We start from the raw sequence: 20,728 nt of genomic DNA, 5'->3' as shown, positions 1-20,728 counted from the left end.
TTTTGGGAAAATGAGATTACCTTTGGAAAGTTAATTTAAAAACTTATGAAGATGATATAGGGAGAGTGTCGAAACATTTCAGGTTGGACAGATAAACAGATAAATTGGTTGACAGACTGATAGATAAGATGGCTACAGAGACGTGACTAAAATATAGATAATTTTTAAAAACTGATTTGAGATTTACCTTAAGATAGAAAATAATCATGCTAACTAGTTTAATAAGCTTTAGGTAAGGAACAAAATTCCCCTGGTTGCAGACACAGAGTATAAGGGAATAGGCTATTTTCATCTTAGCTCAGTGCACATAACTGGCACCCAATAAATACTTAAGTAGTAGAATTATAATCAGAGTAAATAAAAAAATAATTACTTTAAATAGTATATTGAGATAAGCCAGCCTTTCATAGAAAAATTTCCGAGAAAAATGAAAACTAATCTATACAATCCTAATCAAACGCCACCAGTTTGAGTTGAGTCGTAATTAAAAACCATAGAACAAAATGCCGCCATTCAACAAAATGTACCTGCATTCGCTTCCGAGAAGGAAGTGAATTAGGGTGTTAAAAATTAACATTTTGGAAACAAAAGGAGGGTTCTCTGAGGCTGATACTGTAAGCAACCTATTCCATGAAAGCTATCACAGTTAATAATGATTATTAAGCAATTAATACTTTGAATTAATGTTAGTGGTCTTATTAGGTCTTAAAAATAACAGGATTCTAAATAGAAGTTAAGATTTTATCTTTAACTCACTTAACTGTTTTTCAGGTCATAGAGGAGTTGGGGTTTTTTATAAAGCTCTTCTGTAAAATACAATAGACAAGACAAGGCATCCTCGGGGAGGTTCAGTGAGCACAGAAGATCCTCCTAAACTAAGTGGAAGAGGGGCTCCTTGACACCTTTTGCATTCTGGGCTCTCACCCTGGAGAGTGACAGGAAGGCTGGGTGTGGGACACATGGCGCAGGCCCGGGCACTGATCTGCAGGGTATGTGGGAGCAAGTGTGGGCAGCCGGGAAGCCGGGCCCTGGCAGCGAGTGGGTGTTGGCATCCAGCTTTAGTTTTCTCACCACCACTTATACCCCTGCAGATGGCAACATCTTTCTTTGACCAAGTAAGTCAGTTGAGTGGGAACCAGCATAAGAATTGAAAAGGGAGGCTAATATGTAATATTAAGATAAATACATGACTCCGATAGAATGATCCTGGAAGTGTGCCCAGTGATGAAAGGAGCACCATCCTGGTGGGCGTTGAGAATCCCAAAGGGGCACAGTCCTGGATACGCCAAGGGTTTGGTGTACATTGTTTAGTAGGTCCTAAACGCTTGATAAAATCTTAAAGATTAAGTAACTTCCTTTAAGGGAGGAAAATGTTTAAAATATTTTCCAATGTAACTGATGAGTTCCTGGTTACCAATTCATTACTAAGGCATTCATCTTGCTACTTTTTTTTTTTGAGAGATTGTTAAAAATTTAATAAAGTTAAGCAACTCTGTTCCTGCACTCTCCTCAGCTTAGACATTGAATTAGAGAATCCAGTAAACAAACTGGAAAACATAAAAAGTCAATCCATGGTCCTGTTTTACAATGTTTATTTTTAAATCATCTGTTTCTCTGAACTGACTGATCAGCAATGTTTCTCATATTTAGTGGTGGGCTAACACATACTGACAATGTGAGGCTGTCATCCCATCTGTTATGAGAAGGATGGACTATCTCTTACTATGTTACTAGACCTTTTCGAAGGTTTTTTCTGACTTGGTGCTGCACTGGCCTTTCATTTATGAAATGATGGTCACAGGACATGGCAGTTGTTACTAGCTGGCTTTTCCTACTCTTCTTCCTCCTCCTTCTTCATGTCTTTCATTGGGATAATATTCAGCAGCCCTTTACCTCTCCAAATTCCAGAAGTAGATTTTTATCAATGTGCAAACACCCCAAAATAAACTAATTTTTTGCCCTTTCCATACTCTTTCCCTTCTTTGCTCCCTCTTTTCCTTTCTCAATGCAAGTTTCATACTATCATTGTAAGAGCTAAAAGTGATTAAATGCTTTGCTAGCTATAGGCTCTGCACTAAGCACTTTTGTGGTATTGTGTTACTTAATCCTCCGAGTAAGCATTACTCCCCCATTATACAAATGAGCAAACTGAATTCCAGAGAGGGCAGGTAACTCGCTCAAGGTCATGTAAGTGGTAGGGCTGGAATTCCAATTCAGGTCTGCCGCCCTGGGAAGCTGAGGTGATCTTCCACACTCACTTCCATTTAATTTGCTTTAATACCAACTAATCGGCCTTCTTCACACATTCCTCTAGATAAACTTCAACACCCCTGGTTACACTCTCATCATGGAAGCATTTTGTCAGCTATCTTCTATCTCACTTTCGGTCTGCCTCCCCCATTTAACATAAAGCACAAGCAGCAGGATGTGATGCATGCCAGCTGGGTGGTTTCCATTATTTCAGTTTAAACTTTAACTTTCAGAGTAATAAGATTGCTTTTGATTATAAGATTTTTTTCTCAGTGGATTATAAAGGATATTTCCCATGTTTTTTCCTCAAGGAAGGTCTGGAATAAGGGCAGTCAAGACAATCATCATCTTTTTTTTTTTTTCAATCCTCACCCAAGGATATTTTTTCCATTAATTTTTAGAGAGAGTGGGAGGGGAGAGATAGGGAGAGAGAAACACTGATGTGAGAGAGACACATCGATTGGTCGCCTCCCGCACTCGTCCTGATGGGGGCCCAGGGATTGAGCCTGCAGCCAAAGGTACAAGCCTTTGATGAGAATCAAACCTGCAACTCTTCAGTCTGCAGACCAACGCTCTAACCACTGAACCAAATTGGCTAGTGCAACCATCATCTTTTTAAATAAGCACATATGAGCCTTCACTTGAAGATTTTTGATTTCCTAATGGGATGTAAATTATGACATATGCACATTTTTGAAATAATTGTAGAATTTAAGAAATTTCATGATCATCACCACCAAAATTATGTGATATAAAAAATGTGAGGGAGTGGGTGAGGCTGGGGCAGTCAGATCCAGGTTGGATCCTGGCTCAGTCATTTGCTAATAATGTGACCTCACTTTCCTCAGCTTTAGTTTCCTCAAGTGGAAAACTAATAATAATTCCTAGACTCAGTGTTATTATGAATGAAGACAGAATGAGTCAATACGGTTAGTGCCCCATAAAATTCTTGATATTATATCATTTTGTTGTTGTGTTGCTGTTACTACCAATTGTGTGGTAACTCATAAAATGGTACATACATTTCAGTTTACTACCACGTTTCCCTGTATACATTAAGGAAAAGTTGAGTTACAAAGTCATTAGTTATGATGCCACAAAACTAAAATGAAAGTTACTATTTATTTAGTTAGAATTATTCATACAACTAAGGAATGCTTGGGATTCCCTGGGTGCTGCTCTAGAATAGCCTTGTAACAACTCATGCAGAGAGCATTGTAAGCATCATGTCAAGTAGAGAAGGCATCAATTATTGGCCTTTTCAGACTAAAACTACAAAAGTAACAACACACAGAAAGCTATGAGTGGAGGGACTTCTTCTTTTTCCCAAAGGAGCCAACAGTTGAGCTGGTAATTTAATGCAGACACTTGCCATTTTGAATTCTGTTGTTAAGCTGTCTTTACTGCAGCAAAATGGAATATTGCAAAAAAGCACAGATGGTATCAAACTGCTTACATCACAGATGTAGGCGTGTGCCTCCCACCCTCATGAAATATGCTTCGGCCTGGGCTTGCTCAAGTGCACGGGCTGGTTCTACCACATGTGAGTGTGTGTTCACATGGTTCAATTTAAAAAGTTTTTTTAATAAAAAATATTAAAAGCATATATTACTTATCCATGTACCCATCGAAAACATGATGCTAATCTGTGAGGAACTGGAGAGAATGAAGTTTAATCCTAACATACAAAGGCTTTTATGCATATTTTCTTCTCATTTGGCTTTTCTCTTCCAACGTTCTTACCTGCAAAGATTTGGCAAGCTTCTGGGTGTACTCCTTCTCAATCTGCTTCAGTCTGCTGTTGGCCTGAAAGACACACGGACGTGAACACACACACAGTGACCTGTGAGCTTGGTATCTTGCACATGCCTATCACCAGCAGCTGGGCTGCCTGCCAGCTGCACCGCCCTCTGGAGCAGCCAGAAAACCACAGGGCTTGTCTTTGATCCAGAGCCAACTATTCATCACTTAAAACGCAAAGAGCAAAAGAAAAAAAAAGATTTCTCCTGCCAATGATTAGACAAACACAGACTTCTGTGGAGAGACAGAGAAAGGGAGAAGGAGAGACAGAAATAGACACAGAGCAAGTGTGAAGGCTCAGAAGGCAAAGTGGGGAAGGGGAGGAGGACAAAGGAGAAGGAGCAGGAAGAGGAAGGGGGAGGGAGTGGAGCAGGAGGAAATGTAACACTCCTTCCCTCCGTTTAAAGGGGAAAGAAATAGACGTTCCCAGACAGGCAGATAGGAGACTTCTAGGTTCACTGAGCTGACTTGAGCCCCCACTCTGCCTAACACACAAGAACGATTTTTTGAAGTGACACATGTATCTAATCAAACCATGTCCACGTCCCGGAAGCAGGGTGTTGCCAGAATAAGCCCGCGGACAGTGCGATTGTGTCCTCTGCCACTCGAGGTCTGACTTTTTTGCATGTGACCTGCTTTCCGCTCTCTGGGCACCTCTGGGACCCTCCCTTTATCCTGAGTGTTTGGAAACGTCACAGTGACATGCCCTAGGCTGGGCCTTCCCCTCCCTGTGCAGGCACAGAGCAGGCCCTTCCAACCTGCGCTGGGCCCTTCGTCTAAGGAGGTTCTGGCCACTATTCTCATAACTGGCTATGCTGTATGATAAAAAGAAATGAATCAAGGGTGACTTCAAGATAGTTGTCCCAAGCAACTAGAAGAATGGGGTGTCATCATTACCTTACATCAAAACCTTGGTGGAACAGGTTTTTGGAGGAAGATCCAGATAAGTTTCGGACACATGAAGCTTGGAGATGCCTATTGGACATGTAGCGTTGCAGTGAACATGTGGACATTCCAGTCTGGAGTTCAGGGGAGAGGTCTAGGCTAAAAGTGTACATCAGCACATACATGGTGTATAGGACTATGCTACTGGATGGCATGCTAAGGCATCGAGGGTCTATAAAAATAAAGGAAGTACAAGTATACTGAGCCCTGGGCCTGCCAATGTCAAGAAAGCAAATAAAGGCAGAGAGGTAAGAGGCCAGGACAGGAGGGCATCCTGAAGCCACATAAAGAAAGTGTTTCAAGGCGTATTCCACTGTCCGATGCTACAGAGAGCTCGTGCACAGGGAGGGCTGGGAAATGACCACATGGCTTTTTTGAGCATGTGGGGGACATTGGTGATTTGGATAGAAGCAATTTTGTGTAGTGGCAAGGAGGAACGCTAGATTAGAGGGAGCCCAAGAGAGAGGGGAGGAATTGGAGCAGATGCAGACAGTTTGTTCAGGGTTTTGTTACAAAGGGAAGGAGAGAAATGGGCTGGAAGCTGCAGGGGAAGTGGGCAAAGGCGGGGCTGACTTGTTTGTATTTTTTTGTGTGTGAGATGAGAGAACTAACAGCATACAAGCTGACAGGAAAGATCTGCAGGGGAGAGGGGAAAATAGCTGATGCCAGGGACTCACTGGAGACATGTCCTTGAGGAAAGGAAAGGTCGTGGGATAGAGTGTACAGGGGAGGAGAGGGCCTCCGCTGGGAAGTACAGGTACCACCCCTGCAGCAGTGGTGGGAACTCCTGATTAATTGCAGCTTCTCCATGAAGCAGAAGGAAGGGTTCATCAGGTTAGCAGGAGGAGGGCAGAAGAGACTGTTGGGAGACTCAAGGTGTGAGGCGAGAACATGAATAGTCACCTGGGAAAGTGGGGAGGGACTACAGAATGAGTCCATGAACCCGGGAAGCATTCTGGGCCACTTGAAATGACCAATGCTGAATTTAAAGTGAGACCAGATGGTGGTATATAAAAAGCCTAGACCAGTGGTTCTCAACCTTCCTAATGCCGCGACCCTTTAATACAGTTCCTCATGTTGTGGTGACCCCCAATTTCATTGTTACAAATTGAACATAATTAAAGCATAGTGATTAATTACAAAAACAATATGTAATTATACATGTGTTTTCCGATGGTCTTAGGCGACCCCTGTGAAAGGGTCATTTGACCTCCAAAGGGGTCACGACCCACAGGTTGAGAACCGCTGGCCTAGACCTAGTTAGCGAAATAGAGCAGAATCAATACTCTAAAGCATAATGAGAAATTGTGTGATTTCTTGAATAATTGAAGAAATAAAATTTATTCATCAAGCTTCAAGGCTTTTACTATGTATGTGAACCTAAGTCACAGCTGCCTGAATTTCTGAACTTTTCAATTACATCTAAAAAGCTCTGGTTGAGCATGGCTGAAAAATTATAGCTAATTTATCATGCAAACTGTCCCCCCGACATTTTTGAATAATTTTACTCTCAGCATGGTATTGACTTACATTTAATGTCATACATAAATTAAGTTAGGGTTAGCTATTTGAATCCAAGTCTTATTTTCATAACTATCATTACTATAGAAAAATACCGTTTTCCAATAGTCATCTACAACATGGCCTGAATAGGTATAGAATAACAGATGAGAAAAAAATTTTTTTCTGAAGTGAGCAGAATTGTTTTGTTGTTGCTGTTGTTTCAACCTCACTGCTCCCGTGTGTGCTTGGCTACCCCTTCACCCTTCACAAGCACTCGGTTCCCCTCTGCTTCTCTAGGGCGTCTTCCTTGTCAAAGAGCCCAGTGTGCTGGTCCACTTTCTCTATGCAACTCCCATCAAAATCTCAGGTTTAAAACCCTGTTGCAAAAGAACCAATCAACCAACCAATTTTCACAAAGGTGTCAATGGCTGTTAATCATCTTTTAAAATTTTTTTATCTTTATTGTTGAAAGTATTATAGATATCCACTCCCCCTCTCCCCAAATCATCTTAATATAGCACCCTTTTCTGCAGGGCACTTCACATTATGTCATAATTCAAAAAAGTCTTTCATTCCTTTATTTTCCATGTCCCATCACTAAAGGTGAAAATTCATGCATCCATGATTTCCAGGAAGGTGATTTGGACAGAAGAAAATTAGGAGACTCCTCTTTTTAAGGTAAGTTCAGATCTCATAAAGATACATTTCTTTAAAATATAATAGTATAAGTTTTGGAATAAACAGGATTAAATAAAAGGATGCTTCCCAAATTCTTTAAACAGTACAAAGCTCAGATTATTATGCAGTATTTTTCTACTAAAAGTTGTATAGGTACCCATTTGAAGCTTCTTCAAAGACTGAAGGAGTTATGGTGCCAGATATTACTACATAACTGTGTATTATCCTATGGTGCATAAATATTCAGATAATTCATAATGAATACTTAGATTTAATTTATTTTAATTTTTAAAATTTAGAATTTTTACAGAACTTTCCAACTTGAAAACCTCTACATATTACATCAAAATAAAGGCATAAATTTGGGAAGCATAAATAAAATCCATCATTTCCGCTGGGACCATGGTGGGGTAGCTGGGACCATACTTCATCTGCTACAGTAAACAGCTAGAGAACTGGACAGAACATGGAGAAAACTGTTAGGGTGCTGGGAGCAAGACGCACAGGACTGACTGTGAAGGGAAGGGAAAAAAAGGGGGGTAAACCCGACAACCATCCCTTTCTTCCTGGAGGCACATTCTGGGCCTGGACACCCGGAGGGAGTCGAGCACAGCACAGCAGTACTGTGAATCGAGGAAACAGAGATTCGAGTCTGGGAAGGCTGAGCAGCTGGAGTTTGCCGGGGCAGACCACTAGATGGGAGGAGGGTGCATGCGGAAGTCCTGATAGCTACATGGGTTCACCTGAGTCTGCTACTGATACTTGGCTGTGCATGTGTAAGGTTAAGTTCTATAAGACCAGTACAAAGTGACTGGTGAGCTTTAAGACAGACAATTCCCAAAGCTCACACAGAGCTCAGAGATTTTCGATCTCTGACCAGTCAGAATGGAGAGTCCTCACAGAACATCCAGGAAGGTCACAGTTATGGGTTAAACTAGACTTGGAGTAAAGTCAACTTTGAATTTGCTCTAACAAAGTTTGAAACAAGCCTCAAATGGATCAAACTGATTATGTACAAGTAACTTAACAGCTTCTTAAAAAAAGTCCAATATTTTTTTAAAAGAAGTAAAGATAATGCAGCATTCAACTTAACTTTTATAATGTCTGGCATCCAATAAAAGATAACCAGACATGAGAAAAAGAAGGACTATGTGAGTTATAAGCAGGAGAAAAAATCAGTCAATAGAGTTAAACCTAGAAATGACAGATAGTAAAATTAGTAGACAAAGACTTAAATAGCTATTACCACACCCAGCCCTTACCAGGTAGTTCAAGTTAGTTAAGAGTGTCATCCTGATACGCGAAGGTTACACATTTGATCCCCAGTCAGGGCACATACAAGAATTAACCAATGAATGCATCAATAAGTGGAACAATAAATTGATGTCTCTGTCGCTTTCTCTCAAAATCAATTAATAAAAAAACACCCAAATATTTAAATAAAAACATGAACATAATAAGGAGAGGAACAGAGGATATTTAAAAAAAACCTAAAGAGCCTACAACATAATAATATATTCTCTGAAAGGAAATTTTCACTTGATGGGTTGAACAACAAATTCAACCCTATAGAAGAAAAGATTAGTGAATATGAAGAAAAGGCATTTTAAGTATCCAAAGTATTGCCAGAGAGACAAAAACCCTTAATGAATATAATAAATAATCTTAGTAATCTGCAAGACTATATCACATCATCTAACATATGTGTAATTGCAAACCAAAAGAAGAAAGGCTTGGAAAAATATGTGAAAAATATGTGAAGATACAATGGCCAAGATTTTTTTCAGTATGAAGAAAACTATAAACCTACAAGCAAAGAAGATCAACAAAGGAAAAGATAAACAAACGCAAAGAAAACCACATCAAGATAATTCATACTCAAATTGCAAGAACAGAAATAAAGATAAAGTCTTAAAAACAGCTAGTAAAAAATACTTTAAAAAGATAAGACTGTCTGAGGATTTTTCATTGGAAACTGTGCTAGCCAGGAGATAATGAATCTTTAAAATGCTGAAAGAAAAAAATCTGTCAATCTAGAACTGCATATTTAGTGAAAATATCCTTTAAAACTGAAGATGAAATACAGGTATCTTCAAACAAATATCCAAGAGAATGTTTCACTAGCAGGAAGGCACTACCTAGAAAGTTAAAGGAAGTCATTCAGGCAGATGGCAAATGATCAAATGGAAGCCTGGACCGACTCAAAGGAATAAAGAGCACTGGATAATACATGTGTAATTAGCTTCTCATTTTAAAAATTTTTGAAAGACAATGTGCTGTTTAGAGCAAAAATAATAAAAGTATATTTTGGGATTCATAATATATGTAGAATAGGATAAGAACAGGGAAATAGAGGTATTCTGTTATTAAAGTACTAGAAGCCCAGCGCACAAATTCATGCACCAGTGGGGTCCCTCAGCCTGGCCTGCGGGATCAGGCTAAACCAGCTCTCTGACATTCCCTGAGGGGTCTCAGATTGTAAGAGGGTGCAGGCCAGGCTGAGGGACTCCACCACGATTGGGGCCGGGGAAGGATGCGGGAGGTTGGCCAGCCAGGGAGGGACCACAGGGGGGCTCCAGGGTGTGTCCAGCCCATCTCACTCAGTCCCGATCAGTCAGACTCCAGCAGCAAGCTAACCTACTGGTCAAAATGTCTGCTCCCTGGTGGTCAGTGCACATCATAGTGAGCTGTTGAGAGGCCTTACCATATCATTAGCATATTACGCTTTGATTGGTTGAATGGATGACCAGACACTTAGCATATTAGGCTTTTATTATATAGGATACCTGACATTTTATGTAATCTGCTATAATAGTATGTGAAGGCAAACTGTAATAAAGATGCATAGCATAAAAAAACAATAAAGTGATATGCCTAATGAGCCAATAAAAATAAAATAGAATATTAATAAGTATTCAATAAATCCAATAAAAGATATGAAAAGAGGAAAAAAGGAATAAAGAAAATATGGGACAAATAGAAAACAAATAGCAAAATAGTAGATTAAAACCAACAATAATTGCATTAAATATAAATGGCTTTATTTATTTTACCTTTTTAAAAAAATTTACTGTCTAAAGATTTATATATGTCTCCTTTTTCCCCATTTGATGCCCCCCCCCCCCCCACCCAGCCATTCCCACCCTGGGCAAGCCCCGACTGCCCAAGTGTCTGTGTCCATCGGTTATGTTAATATGCATGCATACAAGACCTTTGGTTGCTCTCTAACTCCCCCTTCCCCTCTAGATCGATCTATTCTTGTTCATCAAATTATGTTGATCATTATATCCCACATATGGTGAGATCATGTGATATTTATCTTTCTCTAACTGGCTTATTTCGCTTAGCATAATGCTCTCCAGTTCCAGCCATGCTATTGCAAATGGTAAAAGTTCCTTCTTTTTTTTATAGCGGCATAGTATTCCATTGTGTAGATGTGACATGGTTTTCTAATCCACTCACCTGCTGATGGGCACTTACGTTGTTTCCAAATCTTAGCTATTGTAACTTGTGCTGCTATGAACATAGGGATGCATATATCCTTTCTGTTTGGTGTTTCTGGTTTCTTGGGATATAGTCCTAGAAGTGAGATTACTGGGTCAGATGGGAGTTCCATTTTTAACTTTTTGAGGAAACTCCATACTGTCTTCCACAGTGGCTGCACCAGTCTGCATTCCCACCAGCAGTGCAGGAGGGTTCCTTTTTTTCCACATCCTCACCAGCACTTGTCGTTTGTTGATTTGTTGATGATAGCCACTGTGACAGATGTGACATGGTATCTCGTTGTTTTGCTTTGCATCTCTTTTATGATTAGTGACTTTGGGCATGTTTTCATGTCTCTCGGCCTTCTGTATGTCCTCTTTCAAAAAGTGTCTATTTAGGTTCTTTGCCCATTTTCTGACTGGACTGTTTATTTTCCTTTTGTTAAGTTGTATGAGTTCTCTGTAAATTTTGGAGATTAAACCCTTATCTGAAATGTCATTGGCAAATATGTTCTACCATGCTGTGGGTTTTCTTGTTGTTTTGTTGGTTTCTTTTGCTGTGCAGAAGCTTTTTATTTTGATGTAGTCCCATTTACTTATTTTCTCCTCAGTTTCCATTGCCCTAGGAGCTGTGTCTGTAAAGATACTGCTAAGACATATGTCGGATATTTTGCTGCCTATGGAGTCTTGTAAGATTTTTATGGTTTCCCATCTTACATTTAAGTCCTTTAGCCATTTTGAATTTGATTTTGAGTATGGTGTAAGTTGGTGACCTAGTTTCTTTCTTTTTTTTTCACATATCTGACCAAATTTCCCAACACCATTTATTGAAGAGACTGTCTTGACTCCATTGTATGTTCTTGCCTCCTTTGTCAAATATTAATTGAGCATAATGGCTTGGGTCGATTTCTGAGTTCTCTGTTCTGTTCCATTGGTCTGTATGTCTGTTTTTGTGCCAGTACCAGGCAGTTTTGAGAACTGTGGCTTGGTAATATAGTTTGATATCTGGTATTGTGATTCCCTCCAACTTTGTTCTTCTTTCTCAGGATTGTGGTGGCTATTTGGGGTCTTTTTATTCCATATGAATTTTTGGAGAGTTTGTTCTAGATCTTTGAAGTATGCCATTGGTATTTTAATGGGGATTTCACTGAATCTGTAGATTGCTTTGGGTAGTATGGACATTTTAATGATGCTGATTCTTCCAATCCGTGAACACAGTATGTTCTTCCATTTGTTTATGTCTTCCTCTGTCTCTTTTTTCACCATCTTGTAGTTTTCCAAGTACAGGTCTTTTACCTCCTTAGTTAAGTTTATTCGTAGGTATCGAAAATTTTTTGGTGCAATGGTAAATGAGATTTTTTGTTTGTTTGTTTTTCTTTCTGTGAGTTCATTATTCTATCTAATAAAGGGGGACTATGCTAATTGAACCTCACGCTGTTGCAAAGATGGCAGTGCCAACAGCCAATAAGGAGGGAATATGCTAATTGACTGCCCCACCCTCAAATATGGCGGCGTCCACAGCCACATGATGGTGGCGCTCAGTCCCCTCAGCCCCGCTGGGGTGGCAGGTGCTTGGCAAGGCTGGGCCCAGCCTTGCTGCACACCTGCCTCCGGAGTCCCCCAGTCCGCTCAGGCCCCCAGAGCCCAGGGCCAGCTCGAGGAGCAGGCAAGTCTCAGATGGCGGCCAGGGTCAGCCTGAGGCACAGACAAGCCTCGGATGGCGGCTGCCCAGCTGCCCAGGGCCGCCCAAGGCTCAGGTAACCAGGGCCAGCTGAGGCTTGTGCTGCCGGCAGTGGCAGCGGCAAAGATGTGATGGGGGGCGTCGCCTTTCCATGATCACTGGGTCACCTCCCACCCCTGAGGGCTCCTGGACTGTGAGACGGGGCAGGCTGGGTTGATGGACCCCCCACTAGTTGGTGTATAAAAAGGCCATACATTTCTGGGTGTTAATTTTGTATCCTGTTACATTGATGAATTCATTTATTAGGTCTAGTAGTTTTTTGATGGAGTCTTTGGGGTTTTCTACATATAGTATCATTTCATCTGCGAATAAGGACAGTTTTACTTCTTCTTTTCCAGTTTGGATGCCTTTTATTTCTTCTTCTTGTCTGATCGCTATGGCTAGCACTTCCAGTACTATATCGAACAGGAGTGGTGAAAGTAGGCATCCCTGTCTTGTTCCCATTCTCAGGGAAAATGACTTTGGTTTTTGCCCATTGAGTATGACGTTGGCTGTAGGTTTGTCATATAAGGCTTTTATTATGTTGAGGTATGATCCCTCTATTCCCACTTTACTGAAAGTAAATATAAATGATTTTAAAATACTATCTCAATGACAAAGACTGTTAGCTTGGACTTAACAGAAGGTATAATTACTTAGTATTTTCAAGATAAACACATTAAGTGTTAAACAAAATAAAATTAAAATGATGAAGAAAGATGTACCATGCAAACACCAATTATAAGAAAAGTGAAGTAGTTATGCTACTATCAAAGTAGATTTAAAAACAAAAAGTTTAGCAGGAAAAAAGTGATATTTCATAATGAATTTTAATTAATTAAAAATGATAGAACAATCCTAATGTATATGTACCTAATTTCAAGAGCTTCAAAATACATCAGGCATGGAATGTAAGGAGAAATAGGCAAATCCACATTTTATAATAGAGGAGATCTCAACCTTTCTCTTTAGGAATTGATAGGAAAACTACATAGAAAATTACTGAGACTATAAATGATCTGAAAAATGCTGTCAATCAACCTGACCATTAATCAAGAAAGACCATATTCTGGGCCATAGGATAAATTTCAATAAATTTTAAAAGAATTGAAATCATAGAGAGTATGAGAAACCACAATAAAATTAAATTAGAAATTCATAGTAGACATGTATCTGATAATCCCAAAATGGTTGGAAAAAATATCTACTTAATTTCCATAGGTCAAACAAGAAATCAAATAAATATAACAGTAGAAATCAATGAAATAGAAAAAACAATAGGGAAAAAAAATCAGTGAAACCAAAAGCTGGCTTTTTTTTTTTTTTGAGAACAGATCAATAAAGTTGATGAACCTCCAATAAAAAAATAGAGAAGATATAAATTACTTATCAGGAATAAGAGAGATCCTGCAGACATTAATAGGGCAATAAGAAAATAATTATGAACAACATATTGCCAATGCATAAATCTCTTACAAGATAAAAATGATTAAAAGTAACTAAAAAAGAAATGGAAATATCAAAGGGTCCCATCCTCTCCTCTCCTCTCCTCTCCTCTCCTCTCCTCTCCTCTCCTCTCCTCTCCTCCCCTCCCCTCCCCTCCCCTCCCCTCCCCTCCCCTCCCCTCCCCTCCCTTCCCCTTCTCTCTCTCTCTCTCTCTCTCTCTCTCTCTCTCTCTCTCTCTCTGCTTTTTTTCAGTCTCAAGTGGTTTCACTCGTGAATTCTATCAAATATCTAAGGAAGAAATACCAACTTCACATAAAGTCTTCCAGAAAATACATCATGATAACTGGTTAAAGTAGCAATGTTCCTCCACCAACACATGGATTCTACCTCTCACCACCATCAAAAGCCTTACACCATTAATTCTCCCCAGTCTCCCTTCCTCTCACATCACCAATATTTTCTTCTACACTGACTCCTTTCCATGTAATTACAAAAAGGTTAGTTTTACACACACACACACACACTCCACACAGCCCTCCCTGAGATCCTGATACATTCCTGTGATAATTTCACAAACATTTGAGTGCCTCCTGTGTGCTGGGCACTGTATGTTTACAGAGGTAAAAATTAAATGCAGTTGGGGAGGAGACAGATAAGTGAATAAATAAAATACAGTGTGTCACGAAAGAGCTATGCACGGGGTGTTATTAGGGAAGCACTATGAGATACCTCACATCAGAGACTTCTGTAAGGAGATGAATATTAAGGGATAATGATGATGATGATAATGATGATGATCGTGATGATAGCAACAAAACAACTAATATTTATTTTGTTCTTACTGACACCTATCCTTTAAGTGCTTTGCACACATTAACTGATCCAACTCTCTTAAAAACTCTAAGATAGGCACAATTATCCTCATTTATAAAGAGTGAAACTAAGATACAGAAAAGTTAAAAATCTTTGCTCAAGGTTATCAGCTAAAAATGAATAGGAATCAACTAATAGGAAGAAAATCCCAGGTGAAAGGAATAACATGTACAAAATCGGGAAAGAGCTGGTATATTTGAGGCTCATGCTTTCCCTACTTCACAGCCACATTTTTTTCTTTTTTAAAAATTAAATATATTTTTATTGATTTCAGAGAGGAAAGGAGAGGGATAGAAAGATAGAAATATCAATAATGAGAGAGAATCATTGATCAGATGCCTCCTGCACCCCCCTATGGGGGATTAAACCCACAGCTGGTGCATGTGCCCTGACTGGGAATTGAACCATGACTTCTTGGTTCAAAGGTCAATGCTCAACTGCTGAGACACTCCAGCCAGGCCATAGCCACATTTCTTGAAAAGGTCATCCCTACTCACTGTCTCCATTTTCATTTACTCATCAGTTCAAGAAATACTTATTCAGCAGCTTAGTGACTACCCATTCTTTACTTATGGCCTGATTTTGACCCTGTTCCTTCCATTCAATTCATCAATGATCATCTCATTGCTGTAATAAGAGGTCATTTTTATGCTCCTCAATTCTTTTATTGTAAAGGTAAATACAGAGTGTGGTGATGGTTCTATAATTCTATAAATTTATTAAAAACTCATTAAATTGTACTCTTAGACAGGATAATTTTATAACATATAAATTACACCTCAATAAAGCTGTTTTTAAATAGTAGATATATGCTTAGTGTAGCCAAACAGATATGTAATATATTATATATAACATATCCTATCATCTATCATCCAGAATTACAATGTTGACATTTTAGTGATTTTTGTGTACAATGATATATTTACAAGTTCCAGGATATTTCTGAAGTCTTAAACCTGGTGTTTTGGTCCACTCCTCAACCCTTCCCAGCTTGGCATTCTACTCTCACCACCTCACAGAAAGGATGACACAGAAAAATGTTAAAAAAAAAAAAAAGGGTAATTTTTGGCTTTTGACTATAACCTGGGCTGATGGGACTCAGACACAAAAGTGTATCAGCCACAGTGGGTTTTACTCTGCCTGATCCCCCCTCCCCTTATCTCCTCCCCAACTCCAAACTAGAAACCATTCTCTGGTTGGGGGAATGGGACTTAGTCTGAGTGAAGGGGAAGTGTCTATCTGTGAGTCTGTTCCTGAGAAAAGGCCGTACTTCTGGCTCCACTCTCCGGGCTGAGCCGAGGGACGGAGAAGCATGGAAACCCTGCACGCAGGGCTAGCCTAAGTGCGGAGCAGCTGTGCTCACAGGCTGGGAACAAGGCTGGGTGACTAAGGGCTCTTGGCCACACGGGCGGGTATCCTGGAGCCACGGGCAGCAATGGGCTGTGGTGTGTGTGCTTAACAAGCAGGGCAGCACGCCTGCTGCACCCAGTCCCCTGTGCACTGGCACCTCGCCCCAGCGATGGGCCAGAGGAATGTAAGGCTTCCTGGTGTCAGAGAAAAGCGAAGAGAATGCAGGAGGAAGGAGGGCCACAGAGAAGCAGAGAAATGACCCCGTCAATGGGCTAGCAAAGACCAGCAGGACAGCAGAAGTCTCCGCGGATGCTGGGTGGACAGCTGACGCCACCACGCCCAGCGCGATAGAGCCCCGGGCTGAGCGCTGTCCTGGGGAAGCAGGTGGGAGAGTGAGTGAGGTCTGTGGTCACTGAGGGTGAGTATCAAATGTTTGCCGCATAGCCAAATGGTGACGAAAGCAGAAACTGAGATTATAGGAAAAGAAACACAGCTGAGATTAGGACCTGTGACTTGCACCCTTTTCTGGTCAATCGCTACTAAGGGTGAGGGTGAGACTTTGGCGGCACTTGGCTCAGGGCCTGGCTTTAGGGGCCAAGAGAGGGTGCAGATGCGAGTAAGATAGAGTTTCCGATGTTGCAGCCCAGGACTTTTGAATCTTTTCTTGAGTCAAGGATAAGTTCTCAGTTTGATATCCTCATGACAAGAAAGGGTACTTTAATGAAAGAATTCTTCTTTCCCATCATTCTGTATAATCTTAACTTGAGAAAATGGCAAACTAATGTAAAGAGAAAAACAATCGTAGATGTCAGTGCTCAGTATTTAGCAGCTCTCAGTTTTAATACATTTCTGGAAAACTGATGGAGTTCTTTTCTATACTTGCTTTACCCAGGACCAGGATCTAATAATTAGGAGCTCCATGTGTTTTGTTTTTGGTCTCTGACTATTTATTTTGTAAAAATCCAATGGAGAAGGTAAATCCTCTATTAAAGACCGAAGAAAGTGAACAGTTTGGGACAAGGGCTGTGGTATCACTATCAATCTCACTATTTATTGAGTACTCAGTAAATATTGGTGGATCCATTCTCAAAAGAAGTGCCCATATTCCAGAATAAGATTGACCCTATTTCTCAACATGTCAATCAGTGTATTGGATACATTCTTTTTCCACACAGTTAATAACTGTGGTCAATACTGTGGACTAAAATAATGTGTATTTCATGGCAGATAACCAAAAAAACAACATGGAACAGTTGATTTTCTGCTCTTACTGTAATTCACAAGGACCAATTTTCTCCCCACTGCACCATATATATTTACATGGCAAACATCCATAAGTGATCCTGTAAGATTGGCATAAATTTCCACCCTGCTCGCTGAGTAAGAAAGCAAACTGTGAAACAAGCTTATGGAACTAGTTAAAGAATTAAGATCTAATCATATTTCAAAAGCTCACCCTCAGAGAAGCTCTCTGAAGCATAGGCCACAGAAACTGAAACTCATTTATTATTTGGGCAGGAATACAAACTTTAAGAGAGTGAGGGAGGAAAAAAAAACTTCACTTTGCTCTAGGGAAGAAGCAACTATTCTCTGATGTGCAAAAAAGAATTTATCATCAAAGACCAAATGTAAATGGGGTCAATTAATTTTTTTAAGAATCTCTACCTTCTATAATATTTTATGTCTCTGCTACTGCTATGCTTTATATCAAAATCTAATGCTTTCAGATTTGACAAATGTTAAAGGAAAATGACTACTGTATTTAACAAATTTTAACATATATACTGCACATTTTAAATATACTTAATATATTTATATCTGAGTGGCACCTTTGTCAGCGTTGTACTTTTAGGAAGCAGATAGAAGATCTATTTCAAATATGTGACTTTAGACATAGGAAAATGTTGACATTATCCATTGTCTAATGATCAAATGGTCTTAACTGAATTACTGGTCAAGTAATGAATTATTTCAAAAAAAGCTTTGAATTCAGGAGTTAGATGCCGTCATTCAGCATCTCATAAATCACATTAACATTTTATTATTTTTGAAGTTTTTCTACTTTTTGGCTCATTTATAATGAAATAATGTATTACAAGAAGTTGCTTTACTGGACTTGTGGGCAATTCAATATAAAGCAGTAATGTCAATACCTAAAAAAAGCTCTCTTTCCCCTCCTGGATGGCATGGAGTCTGAGAGGACATTCCTGAGAGTGTCATTTGATCTTCGCTTCCTCATTGAAAATGGCCTAGAGCTTGTCAGGATCATTCATATTGAGATGGAATTACCATACCAACTTACTGAAAAGTAATACTTGAAATGCTGACAACAACAAGGATGAACCTATAAAAAACATGACTGTCACCTATTCAGTCTGCAACCATGAGGTCTTCAGTTAGCTTTGCTGCTGTGCAGGTAAGTTTCCCATCACCCAAACCCTCAAACCTACTCCACATTTTTCATTAACTCAAGCTGCTCTGATGGACTATTCCAACACCCATTGCCAAATGGTAAGCGGTAGAGCATGATGATTAAGAGCATGAGCTTTGAAGTTGAACACACCTGGTGGTGTGACCACAGGCAAGTTATTTCACTTTCCTGGGCATTATTTTATAATGTACAGATCAAGTGGACAATGAAGATTAAATAGGACTGAGCTTTAGCACTATAGGACTGGTGGAAGTCAGGATGGCAAGGGATCAGAGAGTGGTGAGTAAGCACTGTAATGAGGACAAAGACCGGGTTCTTTATGCGTGAGGGAACAGGAAAAATAAAAGGTAAGGCCAGAGTGATCAAAAGAAGACAGACCAAGATCTTAGAGGTGAATTAGCTGGGCAATGGTGAGGTCTGAGGAGTGGCTGCATTTTTAATGGATAAAGTAGAAACAAGATAATTTACTTTACTATAGCTGAGCTTACAAAACTGTAGAGTCAGGCTAGTAGAAAAGTTAGCTATGAAATCTATCTTTTGTGGTCAATTCTAGTTACTCTTTCTTGCCCATTCTTCCACTTTGAACCCATGAAAATAACCATTTGCCTCGGATTCTTTATTGGGGAAGCAAATTTCTTCTTGACATGTCTCCAAGACTAGGGTACACTGCTGCTTTCAACATGGCAAATAATTTTTACTCATAAATGTTTAAATTATATACTCATTGGCACATGCAAAAGAACATATTTTGTGCATTTATTAAACATAACATAGAGCCCTCCTAAACTGATAAAGACAACTTACTGTCTAACACTGCCAATGCCAGTGCTTCCTCCCACCCACTCCATCCTGAGTCTTTCTAAGAATAACCCTGTCTTGAATTTTATTTATTGCCTTGCTTAAAAATTATACGGGTTAAATACTTCTAACATATTATTTAGTTTTATTATTTCTTAGCTTTCTATAAACATAATCATGCCCTGTGTGATTTCCTGAAATGCACTGTTTCTAAGAATCTTAGATGTTTCCTTTGAAGCTGTATGTCCTTCATTTTCACTGCTTTAGAATATTCAGTTGTGTGAACAGACCAAAGTCATTCATTCTTCTGTTAATGGGCATTTTAACTTTTCAAGATTTTCCCTCCATGAGCCATGCTGCTGTGAACATTCTGGTGCATATTTGTGAGTGTCTAGGGCATATGCTAAAGAGTTGAATTGATGGTTCATAAATCAAATGTTCAACTTTACAGGATAATGCCGCCAACATTTTATGTTCTCACCATAGTATATGAGTTCTTTTTGTTCCACACTTTCAATCATACTTAGCATTGTCAGACTTCTACTTTTAATAACAGCTTTAGGAAGATATAATTCACATATCATAAACTTCATACTTTTTATCTTTATAATTTGGTGGTTTTTGGTACAGTCATGGAGCAGTATAACTATCACCACTATCAAGTTCCAGAACATTTTCATCACCTCCAAAAGAAACCCACACTCACTAGCAGCCACTTCTCATTTTCTCTCCCCCCAGGTCACTGGCAACCACTCATCCACTTTGTCTCTGTGGATTTTCCTATTCCGGACATTTCATATAAATGGAGTCATCGAATACGTGGCCTTTTGTGACTGGCTTCTTTCACTTAGCACATTTCAAGGTTCATCTAATCTGTGGCATGCATCAGTTTTTAATTCCTTTTCTTTTTTTAAAAAAAGGTATGATTTTATTGATATTTTAGGGAGAGAAGAAGGGAGAGGGATAGAGAGATAGAAACATGGATGAGAGTATAACATCGTACATCAGCTACCTCCTGCATGGCTCCTACTGGGGATCGAGCATGCAACCAAGGTACGTGCCCTTGATCAGAATAGAACCTAGAACCCTTCAGTCCACAGGCCAATGCTCTATCCACTGAGCCAAACTGGCTAGGGCTATACTTCATTCCTTTTCCTCCTATATAATAAGAGCCTAATATGCTAAGTGCCCGGTCGACCCATTGGCTGTTCAACCAATCAAAGCATAATATGCTAATGATATCCTAAGGCCGCTCAACTGCTCGCTATGATGTGCACTGACCAGCAGGGGGCAGATGCTTGACTGGCAGTTAGCTTGCTGCTGGGGTCTGGCCGACTGGGACTGAGCGAGATGGGCCGGACATGCCCTAGAGCCCTCCTGCGGTCCCTCCCCAGCTGGCCAACCTCCCACGTCCCTCCCCGGCCCTGATTGTGCACCAGTGGGGTCCCTCAG

General features: G+C 39.9%; 1 protein-coding gene across 1 annotated transcript in view; it reads right to left on the bottom strand.

Moving 5' to 3' along the window:
• Positions 1 to 20,728, bottom strand: part of CEP112 (centrosomal protein 112) — a 296,754-nt gene that overhangs the window by 67,137 nt on the left and 208,889 nt on the right. Inside the window, exon 22 of the mRNA XM_081109907.1 lies at positions 3,994 to 4,056. Coding sequence (XP_080966033.1) covers positions 3,994 to 4,056 — 63 coding nt within the window. The remainder of the gene's footprint in view (positions 1 to 3,993; positions 4,057 to 20,728) is intronic.

The sequence above is a fragment of the Myotis nattereri genome (genome assembly GCF_964212035.1).
Source record: "Myotis nattereri genome assembly, chromosome: 16".
NCBI classification, from domain to species: Eukaryota; Metazoa; Chordata; class Mammalia; order Chiroptera; family Vespertilionidae; genus Myotis; species Myotis nattereri.
This window is presented reverse-complemented; position numbering and strand designations above follow the sequence as displayed.